At 35.6% G+C, this 16479-nt stretch overlaps 1 protein-coding gene across 1 annotated transcript in view; it reads left to right on the top strand.

The window, feature by feature from the left end:
• Positions 1 to 16479, top strand: part of LOC143229032 (ryanodine receptor-like) — a 243367-nt gene that overhangs the window by 22539 nt on the left and 204349 nt on the right. Inside the window, 1 exon segment of the mRNA XM_076460689.1 lies at positions 15338 to 15442. Coding sequence (XP_076316804.1) covers positions 15338 to 15442 — 105 coding nt within the window.

Below are 16479 nucleotides of genomic sequence, written 5' to 3' on the forward strand. Positions count from 1 at the left end.
TACGACTGTGGGCTTCACGTGGCGAAGTGGGACGTTCCTGCCAGTATATATTTCATGATCCGTTGTTCGCGTCCCGTTGCAAAAAAGTCGAGCGTCGCAATTCAAGGTCGTGGGTACTTTCGAGTAGAGCAGACAAACAGTTGACAGTGTGCGCTGGTAAATAGCTGATTCATTGAAGTCTGTTAGTTTAAAATTACGAAGAGTTAGCACAGGTGGCTCTTGTGTAGCTTTGCGTGAATACCTGAACCAAACCAATACGATAGTAATAATGATATATTTTATTGTATTACTTGGTAGACGAACTTATGAAATAATTACTGGACCCAGTATATCTGTTTCTACCAACGTAGATCTTCCTCGTGGATATTTTAGTAAATGAAAAAACTAAAAACACCTCCCGAACTGAAAATTATGAACAAAGTAGTAATCACGAACATTTACCTTAGTGTGTATATGACTGAAGTATTTATGTCACAAATTCTCGAAAAAAGAACTCAAAATTTAATACTCTTTTTATGAAAAGAAAAGCCTTTTTATTGTCTTGAAAACTATTATAGATTATACTAAGATACACATATGAGAAAAATTAAAATAATAAGATTTTCTGACACTTTATTCACTGGCTCAACATGGTGGTTTTAAAAGATACTAAAATGTTATTTATTAAACCGTGAACTCTTTATATTGTTTTGATAAATACTGTAGTATTACTCAAGTGCATTAACTCGCTACAGACTTGTTCTCATAATGATCGTATGTTTGGTTAATAATTTACGCATATGCAGTGTAATACTAGAGGGAAGGCAACTATTCATCACCACTCACCGCCAACTCTTGGGCTACTCTTTTACCAATGAATAGTGGAATTGACTGTCACATTATAATGCCCCACGGCTGAAAGGGCGAGCATGTTTGATTTGAGGGGGATTCGAACCCGCGACCCTGGAATTACGAGTCGAGTGCCTTAACCACATGGCCATGTCAGGCCGGGCCCCTGAGTACCGTGTCTCTACGGTAACCTTAAAGGTTATTTTCCTAAAATTCGGGATTCGATCTCTACGATAGCCCACTGCAGCTCAGTGTTTAGCTGAACAGTAGCAGTGGTAACTATAAATAACGTGTATAAAAAGTATAATTTAATTTAATCTGGTTTGTTGGGTACATCAATTTTCCTATACATCTTTCACTTATTTCGCATTGAACTTCTATAACAAATGTAGGTAAATTATGTACGAAACTACCTTATCTTTAGTCCCCTGCTGGTCTTCGGATTTACAACGCTAAAATCAGGGGTTTGATTCCTTTCGGTGGACTCAGCAGATAACGCTATAAGAAAACACACAAAATCAGCGGTAAGGGTTTTAACTCTAAAATCAGGGGTAAGATTCCCTCGGTAGACTCAGCAGATAGCCAGCCCTATGTACCTTTGCTGTAAGAAAAAACGCACGCATCTCTTCTTCGTTATTGTTCTTTATGGTGTAAAAATTGGTTCGCATCGGTTTTAATAAAGGAATATTTCAACAGTTCGTATTTTGAAAACAACGTTTCAAAAAAGGAAAACGGTGGAAGTATTCATTCTTTATTATTAACGACCTCTAAATCATTTTTACACTGTAAAGAGGACTGTCATGGAAAAACTGAACTAAATTCGATAAAAGAAAGTCTAGGTAATAGGCAAGATGGATACTTAAGTACACTAGTAACGTATATAGTTTATTCTACTGAAAGAGACTCAACTTATAACCAAATAATCTACAGGCTTCTTGACGTTTTATACCAGAGAAGTGCAGGAAACAGGATATATTTTTAGACATACAACTTCCGATTCATGAACATCGATGACAAGCAAGTACTTGTTATTAGTTTTTACTTAAACTAATATTGTGAAGTAAAAGGAGCTATTTGACACATTTATTAGTTTAACAAATAGAGTGACGCTTCATTGTGTGGAGGCCCGACATGGCCAGGTGGTTAAGGCACTCGACCCGTAATCCGAGATTCACTGGTTCGAATCCTCGTAACACCAAACATGCTCGCCATTTCAATTGTGGGAACATTATAATGTGAAGGTCAATCCCACTATTCATGGGTAAAAGAGTAGCTCAAAAGTTGACGGTCGGTGGTCATAACTAGCTGCCTTCCCTCTAGTTTTACACTGCTAAATTAAGGACGGCTAGCGCAGATAGCCATCGTGTAGCTAGCTTTGCGCGAAATTCGAAACAAAACAAACATTGTTTGGAATGGTTTCCTGTGTTTTCTTAGATATTATTATTGTTGGTGTTTTATTTTGACACGTATATACCATCTTAATAATTTAATTTTTCGAAGTGTTTTTTTTTTTCCTTTTCCCAAAACGAACATCATTTTCTGGTTTGATTTATGATTTGGTTTGTAGCCGGTTTTATAAAATACTACATTGAAAGTATTTTTTGTTTGTTTGTTTAGAAGTAAGCACAAAACTACACAATGGGCTATCTGTGCTCCGCCCACCACGGGTGTCGAAACCCGGTTTTTTAGCGGTATGAGTCCGTACACATACCGCTGTACCACTGGGGGTGGGGCCATTAGAAATAAGATGAAGAAGAAGAAAAATAATTCATAAAAACAAAGTTAATGTGTGTGTGTATCAAAGTCACATCGGACTATCTGCTGAGTTAACCCTGATTTTAGGGTTGTAAATCCGTATACTCACCGCTGTACTAGCGGGGGACAAGAAGTTAGAAAAGTCTTTCCTTTTTTGCCTAAACAGTTCTGTAAAAACAGTTATTTTAACGTTAAAATTCGAAGTTCGATTCTCTGCGGTAGAAAGAACGTAGATAACTCATTGCTAGCTTTGCAGTAAGAAAACATCAACAACAAAGACATATATATTTTTGCAGAATCCGTAGCGCGTGCTGGAGATACTTAGACATTTTGTCATTAAAGTTTTTTCTTACTCTCCAGGTAATAATAAAATGTTTTCAATTTCAACCAACGTTTCTTTGTTGCAACTACGTCAGGGATAGTTGTACAAAACGTTTCTCTGTTACTAATCCTGATAGAATCTAATGACGAAATATTAGCTGAAATAAAATGTTTTTTTTTATTATTACCTAGAGAATAAAGGTTATTGCTTTTACTTTTTTTGCCAAAAAAGACGTCTGTCGTATAAAATAACACGTAATCACAATAGAAATGTTCAGTTGTGCCGTTCAGTTTCTACGGCAAACATATTATTGTGCCACACAACTAGGTGATTGATGTTTTTCGAATTTTCGAATAAGTACAACGTCATATACTTTGTAGAGAACTCGAAACCTACACACACATGTACACTGCTGGTCAAAATCTTAAGGCCAATGAACATAAAGAAAAAATACGCATTTTGCGTTGTTAGACTCAACCACTTATTTGAGTAGAACTTCGAAAGACGAAAATAAGAAAAGGGAAAATAAAAATAAAAAAATTTAGCATTTAATAGAGAAAATGTAAACACTATGAAATTAGCCTAAATACAAGCTGGTCAAATGTTTAAGACCATACTGAAACGAAGCGTTAATCGGTAAACACGTAACGAAATTTAGTCATTTATGTTCAAGCATTAGCGTTATCAACATCTCCCACCGACATCTCCTGTGTTACCTTGGGTAAAAACAGGGCAAAGGCTAAAAAGTTGACAGAGTTTGAACATGGCAGAATTGTCGAGCTGCAAAAGCAAGGTCTCTTTCAACGTGCCATCGCTGGTGAGATTGGGCGAAGTAAAACTGCTGTTGTAAATGTTTTAAAAGACCCTGAAGGATACGGATCTAGAATTTCAAGTGGTCGGGCTAAGAAACTTTCGCCTGCGTTGAGCAGGAGGATTCGACGGGTTGTCCGACAAGACACCAGCCGATCGTCGAACCAGATTAGGGCCCTTACGGACGCAGAATGCAGCTCAAGGACAATAAGACGTCATCTACGAGAGAAAGGCTTTTAAAAACCGTAAACGTCTTCAAAGGCCACGCCTCCTTCCACACCACGAAACAGTTTAATTAAATTTTGCTGAGAAGCACCAAACATGGGACACAGAAAACTGGAAAAAGGTTTTATTCTTTGATGAGAAAAAATTTAATCTGGATGGACAAGATGGCTTCCAACGTTACTGGCACGATAAGGATATCCCACCGGAGACATTTTCTACACGAGACAGTGGAGGAGGTTCCATCATGATCTGGGGTGCTTTCTCCTTCCATGGAACAATGAAGCTTCAAGTTATACAGGGGCGTCAAACAGCAGCTGGCTACATTGGCATGTTGGAGAGAACATCCTTATTGACTGAAGGCCCTCCCTTGTGTGGAAATGACTAGATCTTTTAGAAGGACAATGCTGCAATTTACAATGCCTGCAAGGCAAAGGACTTTTTCATGGCGAATAACATGGTTCTTTTGGACCATCCAGCGTGTTCGCCCGAACTGAACCCCATTGAAAATGTTTAGGGGTGTATGGCGAGGGAAGTCTGCTGAAATGGACGTCAATTCCAAACAGTGCATGATCTTCGTGAAGCCATCTTCACCACTTAGAATAACATTCCAGCCAGCCTTCTGTAAACGCTTATATCGACCATGCCAAAGCGAATGTTTAAAATTATTCGCAATGATGGCCGTACAACTCACTACTGAGACCTCTTGTTGGGTATTTCCTACCCTGTTTAGGACTTCTTTTTGGTATGGTCTTAATCTTTTGAGCAGCTAGTATTTAGGCTAATTTCACATTTTTCCTATTACATGCTAAAAAGGTTTTATTTTTATTTTCGCTTTTCTTATTTTCATCTTTCGAAGCTTTACTCAAATAAGTGGTTGAGTCTAACAACGCAAAATGCATATTTTTTTCTTTATGTTCATTGGCCTCAAGATTTTGTCCAGCAGTGTTTATTAGACATCAATACCATAACACATTCTGTAAGCGACATAAATATTTTTAAAAAAATTATCCATTGTTTCAGTAAGCTACGGATTGATCAAAAAGCAGCTCCCATTCTTAAAATAATTGTTTGGTTGTTTGTGAATTTCGCGCAAAGCTACACGAGGGCTGTCTGCGCTAACCGTCCCTAATTTTGCAGTATAAGACAAGAGGGAAGGGAGCTAGTCATCACCACCCACCCCCAACTTTTGGGCTACTCTTTTACCAACGAATAGTGGGATTGACCGTAACATTATAACGCTCCCACGGCTGAAATGGCGAACATGATTCGAACCCGCGACCCTCAGATTACGAGTCGAACGCCTTAACCCACCTGGCCATGCCGAGCCTCTTAAAATAATTACACCCTAACAGCTATTTGTTTCAGATGAAAAGAAAATCACTAGAGGCACCAGTTTTATTTAGGAAAGTCTGCACGTGGTACAGTAGGTTTATAAACTGTAGTATACTACATATCTAAATCATTTTATTGAAAACTGGCACTTACTGTATTCTTCTCTTTTTTTTTTTTTTCATGGTCCGGTGGTCAGGAAGAAAGAAGAATTTCGTTGAATTTGTTTGTTTTCAATTTTGCGTAGAGCTACACGAGGGCTATCTGCGCTAGTCGTCCCTAATTTAGCAGTGTAAGACTACAGGGAAGGCAGCTGGTCATCACCACCAGCTCTTGGGCAACTCTTGTACCAACAAAAAGTGGGATTGGTCGAAACTACTGACTATGGACCGACCTGTATGTGTTTTTTAGTCTTCTATTAAAGGGAAAATTTAAAGTAGCGAAAAATTCCATTATCTCTGTAGATAATTGTAGATACATTTTATCCTGGCCAGGTGGTTAGGGTGCTCGACTCGTAATCTAAGGGTCGCGGGTTCAAATGTCCGTCACACCAAACATGCTTGCCCTTCCAGCCGTGGCGCCAAAAAATATAACGATCAATCCCACTATTCGTTGGTAAAAGAGTAGTACAAGAGTTGGCGGTGGGTGCTGATGACTAGGTGCTTTTTCTCTAGCCTTACACTGCTAAATTGGGGACGGCTAGCGCAGATAGCCCTCGAGTAATTTTGCGCGAAATTCAAAACAAACAAACATTTTATCCTATAAGATACGATATAATGAAACAAAAAGTCAAGTTTGATTGCAATACAGTTTGGTTATAGTGCTGTATTAAACAAATATAATTAACTTGTACGTTGCTTGTTTACGCTGAAAATTGTTAAACATTTAAAATGATCGTCTTTCTCCTGTGAATATTAGATTATGTGTAGGCACCTTCAGTTAGATAGTTATACTTTCAAAACAACGATAACATGTTTATTCATTTTAGCAGAAACGTCTTGTTAAACTAACTTGAATACACGAATAATTTCATTGTTTTACATATTTCGATTCATCACTGTTTTACGACAGATGCATGCTTACAGATCGTAGTTCTACCCAATATCTTGTGACGTAAATGACGCTACCAGTGACGTAATTAAACTTTTTATTATATTTGCTAAAGTTTACACAGAAAGAAATAATTCAGGTTGTTTCAATAAAGGATATCAAATATAATAAAAAGTTTAATTACGTCACTGGTTGCGTCATTTACGTCACAAGATATAGGGTAGAACTACGATCTGTAAAATGCATCTTTAAATTGTGATGAATGGTATCGGAACTCTTACATAGACTCTGCACACACGACAATTTTATCAACGTAGCGCCATTAACGTTATTTAAATCGGAACAGCTGTTAGCCGTAGGCGCTCTGAAAATTTGAAAATCTTTATTCGATTAAAAGTTCTTAGCTAGATCCAGATAACTTTATGTATGAGTTAAAAGAAAACTCGGAAGCAAGTAAGGGCTCTTTGGTTTTCACAAAAGTCACTTCTGCATTCTTAATTAACTGTATTTTCTACCACGACGTGTTTTTCTTGACTTCTCTTAAGGAAGACTGCTATTTTAATGTTCTAGCACGTATATTCTATACAACGTATTGTTGTTAAATTATTCAGTTATTTTGTTGAAGAAAGATTAATTTTTACTTGTTGATATAAACCCCAAAATAAATTTCACTTTTTTTTATGGAATAAATAAGTACAAACAGATTTATTGATACATTTCAATGTATAGATGTCAGCAGTCACGGCATACTGTAATCAAGTCATGTAATTTGCTGAATATATAGTGTGAACATAAATAAAATCTCATATTTAAAGGTTTTACTTCTTAAAATATGCTTGTTCTAAATCAAATAGAATACTTCAAAGACATAGTAAAATCTTAAGTTTTATCCAGGAAGCCGTCATGACCAGGTTGTCAAGGTGATCGATTCGTACTCCGCGGGATCGAATCCCCCTCAACTCAAACATGCGCACCCTTTCAGCCATGGGGGCGTTATAATGTTACGGTCATTCCCGCTCTCTGTTGGTAAAATAGTATCTCAAGAGTTATTAGTGGATGGTGATGATTAGCTGGCTGCCTTCCCTCTAGTGTTACATTGCAAAATTAGGTATAGCTAGTACAGATAGTCCTCGTGCAGCTTTGAGCGAAATATAAACCAAACATATATATATATATATTTAAACTTAAGGAATCATCTTGACTTATTTAGTTAGTTTGTTGTCAAACAAAAGGCAACAAAATGGGCTACCTGCATTGTATTCACCACGAGTAAAAGAATCAGTTGTATAAGCTTACAGACTTACCGGTAAGCCACTGGGTGAGGAGTTTCTGCATGAGAACGTTGCATTAAACTATCGGTCTGTAAAGCTTACGAGGGCTGTTCAAAAAATACGCGGACTGACGTCATAAAACAAAATGTACTTTATTTAGAAGTTACAGGTCTGGGACGCCTTCAAAGTACTCTCCTCCCCAACGCACAGACTTATCCCAAGTTTCCACTTGTTGAAACAGTCCTGGTACGCTTCTTTTGTAATGTCCTCCAGCTCCTTTGTCGCATTTGCCTTAATCTCGGGAATCGTCTCAGATCTTCTTCCTTTCAAGGGTCTTTTGAGTTTGGGGAACAAGAAAAAATCGCAAGGAGCAAGGTCAGGTGAGTAGGGGGGTGGGGAAGAACAGTGATCGAGTGTTTGGCCAAAAACTCACGAGTTCTGAGGCACAAATTTCGCAGCAACGCGGTGCATCTTCAATTATTCGGTCAAAATCTCGTAACAAGATCCAACAGATATCCCACACTCTTCAGCAAGCTCCCTGACAGTCAGACGTCGATTTGCCCGCACCAGGGTGTTGATTTTATCGACGTGTGGGTCGTCAGTTGACGTGGAAGGACGTCCAGGACGCTCATCATCTTCAATGGACTGTCGACCATCCTTAAAACGTTCATGCCACTTGAAACATGTCGTACGCTTCATAGCAACATCACCGTAAGCCGTGTTAAGCATAGTAAAAGTTTCAGTCGCAGATTTTTCAAGTTTAACACAAAATTTCACAGCAAGTCGTTGCTCCTTCAGGTCATTCATTCTGAAATCCGCCAAACGAAAAAATCGCACTTCACTTAAAACCGCGTAGCTAATACACAAATGAAGATATCTGCAATCGGGAAATGGCGTCGTAATCAGCTGATCTGTGTGAACCTAGCGACACCAAGCGGATTCCCCTGGAACCAACTGGAGCCGCGCAATTCAAACAGTCCGCGTATTTTTTGAACAGACCTCGTATAATCCATTGGTACGAGTATTTGTTCTTTTAGATACCTAGAATGGCAGTTTATCGTACTATAAAAATGATGAGTTTTTGTTAATTTTTTTGTAAACACTTCGTTTTTATACTAAAACATTCTTGTGTTTATAATTTTTCTCTTTTAAAAACTGAATGTTTTCCATTTAAAAACGTCATACTATTTCTAAAGATGTTTTATTTGATTTACTTAACACATTTCTGAATGTTAAAAATATAAAAACATTCTATTATATATAAATGTATTATTCTTTACACTTTTTTATATTTAATGTTATTAAAACATTTGTCTAGGTTCGGCTGATACCTCTTTTACGGATTTATGTGTTTTTGTTAAACACGTTTGCATGTTGATTACTATAACAAAGGTAATAGTGATAAAATATTACGTTACGATCGCTTCATGGTACATTCTGTGTCGTAACTTCTACACATTTGTGAATCTTCCTTGTGCTGCAAATTTTGAGAGAAAGAGGGCATTAAAAACAAGCACAAAAAATGTGGATATTTTATTAAGATAATTTTGAATATCCATTTATGCAAGTCACGTGACAATCATAGCTGGTATAAAGTCGTTATGGAAAAGATTGTATCAGTACTACATTTAGACATTGTTTGACATTACGTGGATAGCGTGATGACACCAAAAACTGATCACCTTTGAGAAAGGTATGTAACAGTCCTTTCCGACGTAAAATATTCGTAAAAGTAGGTAAAAAAAAGATTTATACAAATCGGGAATTTAGAATTTACGAGACAGAGATATCCCTTTTACTTACTTTGGGCCTGGCATGGCCTGGTGGTTAAGGCTCTCTACTCGAAGCCTGAGAGTCGTGGGATCGAATCCATGTTACCGAATATGCTCGTCCTTTCAGTTTTAGGAGCACATAATCTAATAGACAGTCTAGGTTTTATCAACGAATAGTACCACTATTCGTTGATGAAAGGGTAGCTCAAGAATTGGCAGTGGGTAGTGTTGACTAGTTGTCTTCCTTCTAGTCTATCACAGCTAAATTAAGGGTGGATAGTGCAGATAGGCCTAGTGTAGCTTTGCGCGAAATACAAACCAACACCCTCTTATTATTTTTTAAAGTTTTCGGTGCTGAATGAAGGATATAAACCATTTTCAATGAACTTCAAATAAATGTTTTTTATTCTACCCAACGTTTCGGCTGACACTTTTTTTCCAGAGCGAAAGATTATAATGTATAATGAAACGGTACACAGTGAAGTACCTCCAATGGTACAGCGGTATGTCTGAGGGCTCACACCCCTAGAAACAGAGTTTCGATACCCATGATGGTATATATATATATATATACACAAACACACATGCGAAATAATCTGTAAGATACCAGTTTAATATCAAAAACTACGGAGTAGATAACTATTTATGTATTTACTTAGATTAAATATTAACTTTTATTGAGTCTTATGTTCAGAAATGCTGTAATGGACGATTTAGTGCACTTGCATTAAACTGAGAATTATAATAATTATTAATCATTTCTGACATTCCGGCTACAAGTTTTTTAAAGAGAAGTAGGGTTAGCATAACAGTTTAGGCTTTCTAAAGAAAAGTAGGGTTAGCAGAACAGAGTTAAGCCCGATACATCTAGATTTGAAAACACAAATATGGATTAGAAATGCCAATGTTTCTTAAAGCTTTTAGAAATATAGAGGTTCACTAAGAGGCTGCATACGTTTTCATAATCACAAATTTATTTTACGCCACTTCACTTTTCTAGGGTAATTACATGGTGACGCAGGTTAAAGCAGATATCGCAAATTTAAATATGAAAACAACAGTACTTTGTGCTTGTTGCGATTCATTTCAAACGCATTCTAGATTCTACTCAGTGTGCTTATTTTACGCAAACTAATAGAAATATATACTATAAATAAATTCATGAAATCTGACTTTTTCCCTACATATTTCTCTGCATGAAGCATGAAAGTACATGTGTGGTTCCTCGTGATAACAAGAAACCCACTTGAAGTAAAAATGTATTCTTAAGACGGCTGGTATGGGTATTAGCACTTTAATTAAAATAAAGTACAGAACAACGTTTCGACCTTCTTAGATCATCTTCAGGTTAAAAAAGAGAGAGCTTGCAACTGACCGTTGCCGGGCGTATGTCTTAGGGACGAGAGCGTAAATGGGTATAGAATTGTAGGGGCGTTGCAGTTAAATGTTAGGCTGTTAATTAATTTAGGTATAAAGGTGTTCATTTATATTGGTTTAATTTTGGTTTTAGTTGTTGTATAAGTAGGACTTCTCTTATAATAAACCCCAAGAAACAACAAACTACAAAATTTTGCATCGCTGCATACCATATATTCCCGATATCAGGACAAAATAACCAATATTTGGAAAACACTTGTAACAAAACACAACATTCCAGTAAACACCAAATTTATTCAAAAAACAGGTATAAACTAAAGTCCACACTACGTAAAAACTACCTTGACAAACCCATTAAGAACATTATTTATGAAATACAATGCAACAATTGTCACGAATTTTATATTGGAGACACAAGCAGAAAAATGGAAACCAGATTCAAAGAAACAAAGAAAAAAACACATTCAAACGTTTTTGAACACTGAAAACCAAATAAACACAACATAACCATAGAAAACACCTAGATACTAAGTAGGGAAACAGATATAAACAAACGCAAAATCAAAGAAGCCCTACTTACGCAACAACTAAAACCAATATAAAGGAACACCTTTATACCTATACGAATTAATAATCTAACATCTAACTACAACGTCCCCTATAATCCCGTACCCGTTTACACTCTTGTCCCTAAGACATCCGCCCAGCAACGATCAGTTGTAACTTTGTTCTGTACTTTATTTTAATTTAAGTGCTAATACCCATACCAGTCATCTTGAGAATACGTGTGGTTCCTGTTTTCCAACCATCTCAATTTATTACCACTGACCCGAAAATGTTTTCGGTATTTTTGAACTCTTAATGGATAATAAATCATTTCACTTTAATTTAGAAACATCCGACTTAAAACAAAAACTTCTAACTATCTACTTTATTTTTTGTTTAGGAAAATTACACTTTTTTAAGTCCTAAGAAGATGGTAACACATTGTAACGTTCGTCACAAATAGGTCTCAAACTTCTTGATTTAGAAGCTCCTTGTGGTGTAAGTTCTAAAAATAACTTTTAAACGAATGTTTCTCGTGACTATTTATTTGTTTTATACATTTTATTCTCGTACTTTCTAAACTAAGCCGTTGTCATTTCCAAACAAGAATAAAGAAAAGACCATTAACTTTTTCATTTTCTTGTAGGAGGTAAACGAAACATAATTGACTTTTCTAAGATTAAAAAATGTTATTGCTCCAAAACTATTCTCTTTACATCTTAGTGCACTAAAAGTTAAACCTAAAATATATGTGTATTGCTGTTTGATTCCCTAATACGTAAAGAAATTTAATATTTATACCTTTACTTTATAAAGTTTATTCATACTTAAATAAGAAGTATGTTTACAACTTTTTCCACTAGGTTTATAAATTACAGGAAAACTGTATGAGAGATGTTTCTAGTGGTTTCTGTTTCGCTCATAGCTATATATGAAACGTTTCAAGTAGTTTCTATAGTTGTACAGAGCTATTTGTTGGACGTTTGAATAGTTTCCATTGTCGTGCAAACTATATTTGCGATCTATTGAGTAGTTTCCATTTTACAAAGCACTAGGTTTATAAATTACGTCCTTAATATATATATATATATATCTGTAAAGGTGACGAGATATAAATATGCTTACACCTATTTTTATGTATTCTTAATATGCTACGTATTTTGCTGTGTGTCTTAATATTTAAACTCATTATTATACAGAATAGATATTACTGTGTCAGTTACCTACTATCGTTAATGTGACTATTAAATTTGATTTTTATTCTTTAGTTACAGTACAAACATTCAAGCAAGTAACCTCAAAAAGTAAAACACAAATTTTCTTAACTACGTTTGTTATTTATCACGTGTTTTAACTTAGGCACAATAGTTTGAATATAAACATATTAGGCCTATTGTAAAAAAAACAACTAATAGATTATGGAAACACCCGTGTCTTCAAGAAGCATTAGGTTTAAAGATTTTTTTTTTTAAGAAGCAGTAATAATTAGCCCATGTGATTATTCCTTAGCGAAATAAACAATTTCCTTCATTTTTTATACAATTCTAAACTGGCAAGGCCTAATTTTAGGCATTACATGCTGTTGATGAAAGTGTTCAAGATTTGATCCAAGATGAAGCTGAACACGATACTCTTTACAGCTGTGAATACGTTGAGTAAAACTGTCAGTGAATCACATTACATTGTTCAACAATTTCGATAAAACTCTTGTAGTGATGGGTGCTACTGGCTGGGTGCGTTTTCTCTGATCAACAGTTCAAAACTAAACTAGGGACAGCTTCTGATCTGGTCGTTTAGCAGACACAAAGATAAAATGCCGTTAAGGTGGAAAATTCTATTGTATACAGTTCTATATACAGAATGATCTCATGTGGATTTCCAGTTCAGCTGGGGACACTACATTATAACGTAATTTGCTATTGTGAGTTAATCCAATCTAATTAGAAATGTCTCACAAAAAATGCCATTTCCGAACTTGAGGAGGCAGTCCCCCTCAGTTCTCCCCCTCCGATTATCCTTGAGAATATAGACCCAACCTATAGGTTTCTAGAAATATGTTTTTTCTTGTGATAATATTTCATGTCACTTATAAATGGAATCACGTGGTTTCTATTTTCCATTTTTACTTATATAACGAATTGAATTTCCTGAAAGAAACAGTACGATTAAAGACTTTTCTAAACGAATATTAAATAATTTGTAACTTAAAAATGATCTACTATGATAGAAAATTTCTCACTTTCTGTTGCATGTTGTGACGCAAGGGTAATGAAGCTTTAACAAGAAAACAATTCAGATCGTTGTGCAACATATTTAGCACAATGTGTTTTTTTCTCTGAATATTTTTATAGATTTTTTTTATGTTGTTGATTCTATTGTTAACATAGTGAGTGTGTGTTTTCTTATAGCAAAGCCAGATTGGGCTATCTGCTGAACCCACCGAGGGGAATCGAACCCCTGATTTTAGCGTTGTAAATCTGGAGACTTACCGCTGTTAACATAGTGATAAGTCAAGGATACCGACTGGATATAGTTGAATAATACATTAAATTTCCAAACAGTTGACTCCAGAGAACTACATGAAATGTATACACTTCTTTTTCTCTGTATATTTGTTCGTCTGTCAGTCCATCCGTCGACCATCTGTCTAAATATATATTAGTTCGTCTGTCTGTTTATCCGTCGACCATCTGTCTAAATATATATTAGTGCCCCACCAGTGCTTGAAAATTTAAATAATGATGGGATTAGTTCGAAACTCCATTGATTAACATAAGGACCTGTTTAAAGCTAACCCCTTTAGCAGTTAAGTTAAAGAGCACACGTCTCACATGACATTGGCACCTCTATATTCTAACTTCTCCAGCTCTTTCCTGTTCGATTTTCTTAGTTTGTGGTTAGAGCGCTGGACTTGTAAGGCTTTAATATCATTGATAACTTTGGAATTTAATTGAAAATTATGCCTCTCCGATAGTTATGCAAAGATAAACTGAAAAAGAAACTTTTCTGTCCTAGAGCTATCAAATGACAATGAGGCTTCCCAACAAGTTATCTGATCAACCTAAAATAATTCAAGGTAATCAAGGCTTTAGTGACTAAGTTTAAATCGATTTGCAACGTATCGTTGACACATTTATTACGTTCTTATTGTATTAGGATATGTTGATGAATATTGCTACTCGTTTCACTACTTGTTTGAAATTAACAGCACGTTAATCTCGTCTCCCGGGACTGTGCACGAGCGATAACATTTATTTTCTTGATATTGAAAAATATATATAGTATTATTTAAATTATAACCAGTTTAGTGATGCGTAAGAGAAACGTCAAGTACTGTTTCCTATAACAAATGTTCAAGCTTAATATTATCTGTTTACTTGCCATGCATGACTATTTTTGAAATATTCAGCTGCAGTGGGTCTGAAGTTACTGATATTTCTTAGCCAAAGAATTAAGCATATAAATAAAATAGGGTTACGTTCTTCATCAGCCTTCTGAAACATATTATTCAGGGTAGACATAAATAGAGCAGAATAACGAATCTGCCTGCTCCGCATTCACTAAAAATATCTTTATCACACACAACATTACCACAGGCAGCAATTTCAAAGTGGTCATGTCATTGCAGTTTTATGAGATTGAATATTGAAATATTTTAAGTACAAATACTACATATACATAACGTAATGTATTGAAACGAAAGAAGCAAGTTTTAATGCATACATTATAGTGATACAAACCGTGGAAATTTGGTCACGCTTGACTGGCCTTACCCCTTCCTACTGCCTTATATAAATGAAGAAACATACCAGGATAAATATCTGGAAGGTGTTACAGATTATAAGTACGAATATTTGATACCTGTAATAAATAAAAATGGAATACACTATACAATACATACACCAGAAACGACTTTTACTAAATTTTAATTTTGGTAGGAAATATAATTTTAATACATCGACTGTGCAAATGTATGAAATTATCTGTTTGTTGGGATTATCACCACATGCGTCATATACTTACTGACTGTTTTTTTGTGTTTTTTTTTACAGGACGATATGGTCTGTCTACAGTGTACAGCAACAGGGGAGAGGGTCTGTCTTGCGGCTGAAGGTTTCGGAAACCGGCATTGTTACTTAGAAAACATAGCCGATAAGGTAAATATACATATACATCATCACGTCTAATGAATGGGTGACTGTTATATTTATATATGTTCAGAAATTTTAAACCGTACTATGAAATCTATAGAATGTAGTGAAAGGTGGAGTTACGATATCTTCGTATTTTAACGACTCATGAAACCTATAAAATAAACGAATATAAAAGATTATTTACCACAATACGTCAAAATGTAGTTTTTCAGTGGCTTCCTTTTTTTCTTTTTTTTTTGCTTGTTGGTACAATTTTTTTTCCCTCGTTTGTATTATTATTGTACAGTGATCGTCTCACTAAACTTTAAAATTCTCTGACCACTTTGGTCTTAAAAAGTAATGTTTGATGAGCCACTGAACCCGGTTCAAAATCAAAAAAGTGGATTTACAAAATATTCAAAGATTCTTTTTCGTGCTGTCATAAAAGTCGGATATAATAGTTTGTTACTCCCCAGTTTGCCCCTGAAGAAGAAAGCGCTCGGGTTGAATGGTTTTTTGTCATTCTGTATCAAGAATACTTGAGCTTATTGTGTTTTTCTGACATCGTGAACAGTTTAGGTTTATTTATAGCTAGGCATAAAGCTACACGATGGGTCATCTCTACTGTACTCAAAGTGGGTATCAAAACCCGATTTTTAGCATCGTAAACCTACAGGCTTACTGCTGAGCAGTGGATCAGGAGGGAGATGGAAAATGTCATAGATATATGGTGAATATAAACAAAGGATGACGTCAGGAATGGAGGTGTTTTAAGGACAATGATTTCATTTGTAACAAGGTGACCAGTTCGCTGTGAATGAAAGCTGCATATCTCGTTATTATCCACCAACAAATTGAAATGTTATGTCGTCCTAGAAATATGGGACGTACTTAATTCACCTGCCTAGGATATGTTGTTTTTTTTCCATTAGATAAATGCATTGAACTAAAACATGAATTTAACATTTCCAATGTAGTGGAAAATACATTATCAGTCTTTGTATTCTAAAGACGACTGGTATGGGTATTAAAACTCTTATTAGAATAAAGTACAGAACAAT

The sequence above is a fragment of the Tachypleus tridentatus genome, chromosome 1 (assembly GCF_004210375.1).
Source record: "Tachypleus tridentatus isolate NWPU-2018 chromosome 1, ASM421037v1, whole genome shotgun sequence".
Classification (NCBI taxonomy): domain Eukaryota; kingdom Metazoa; phylum Arthropoda; class Merostomata; order Xiphosura; family Limulidae; genus Tachypleus; species Tachypleus tridentatus.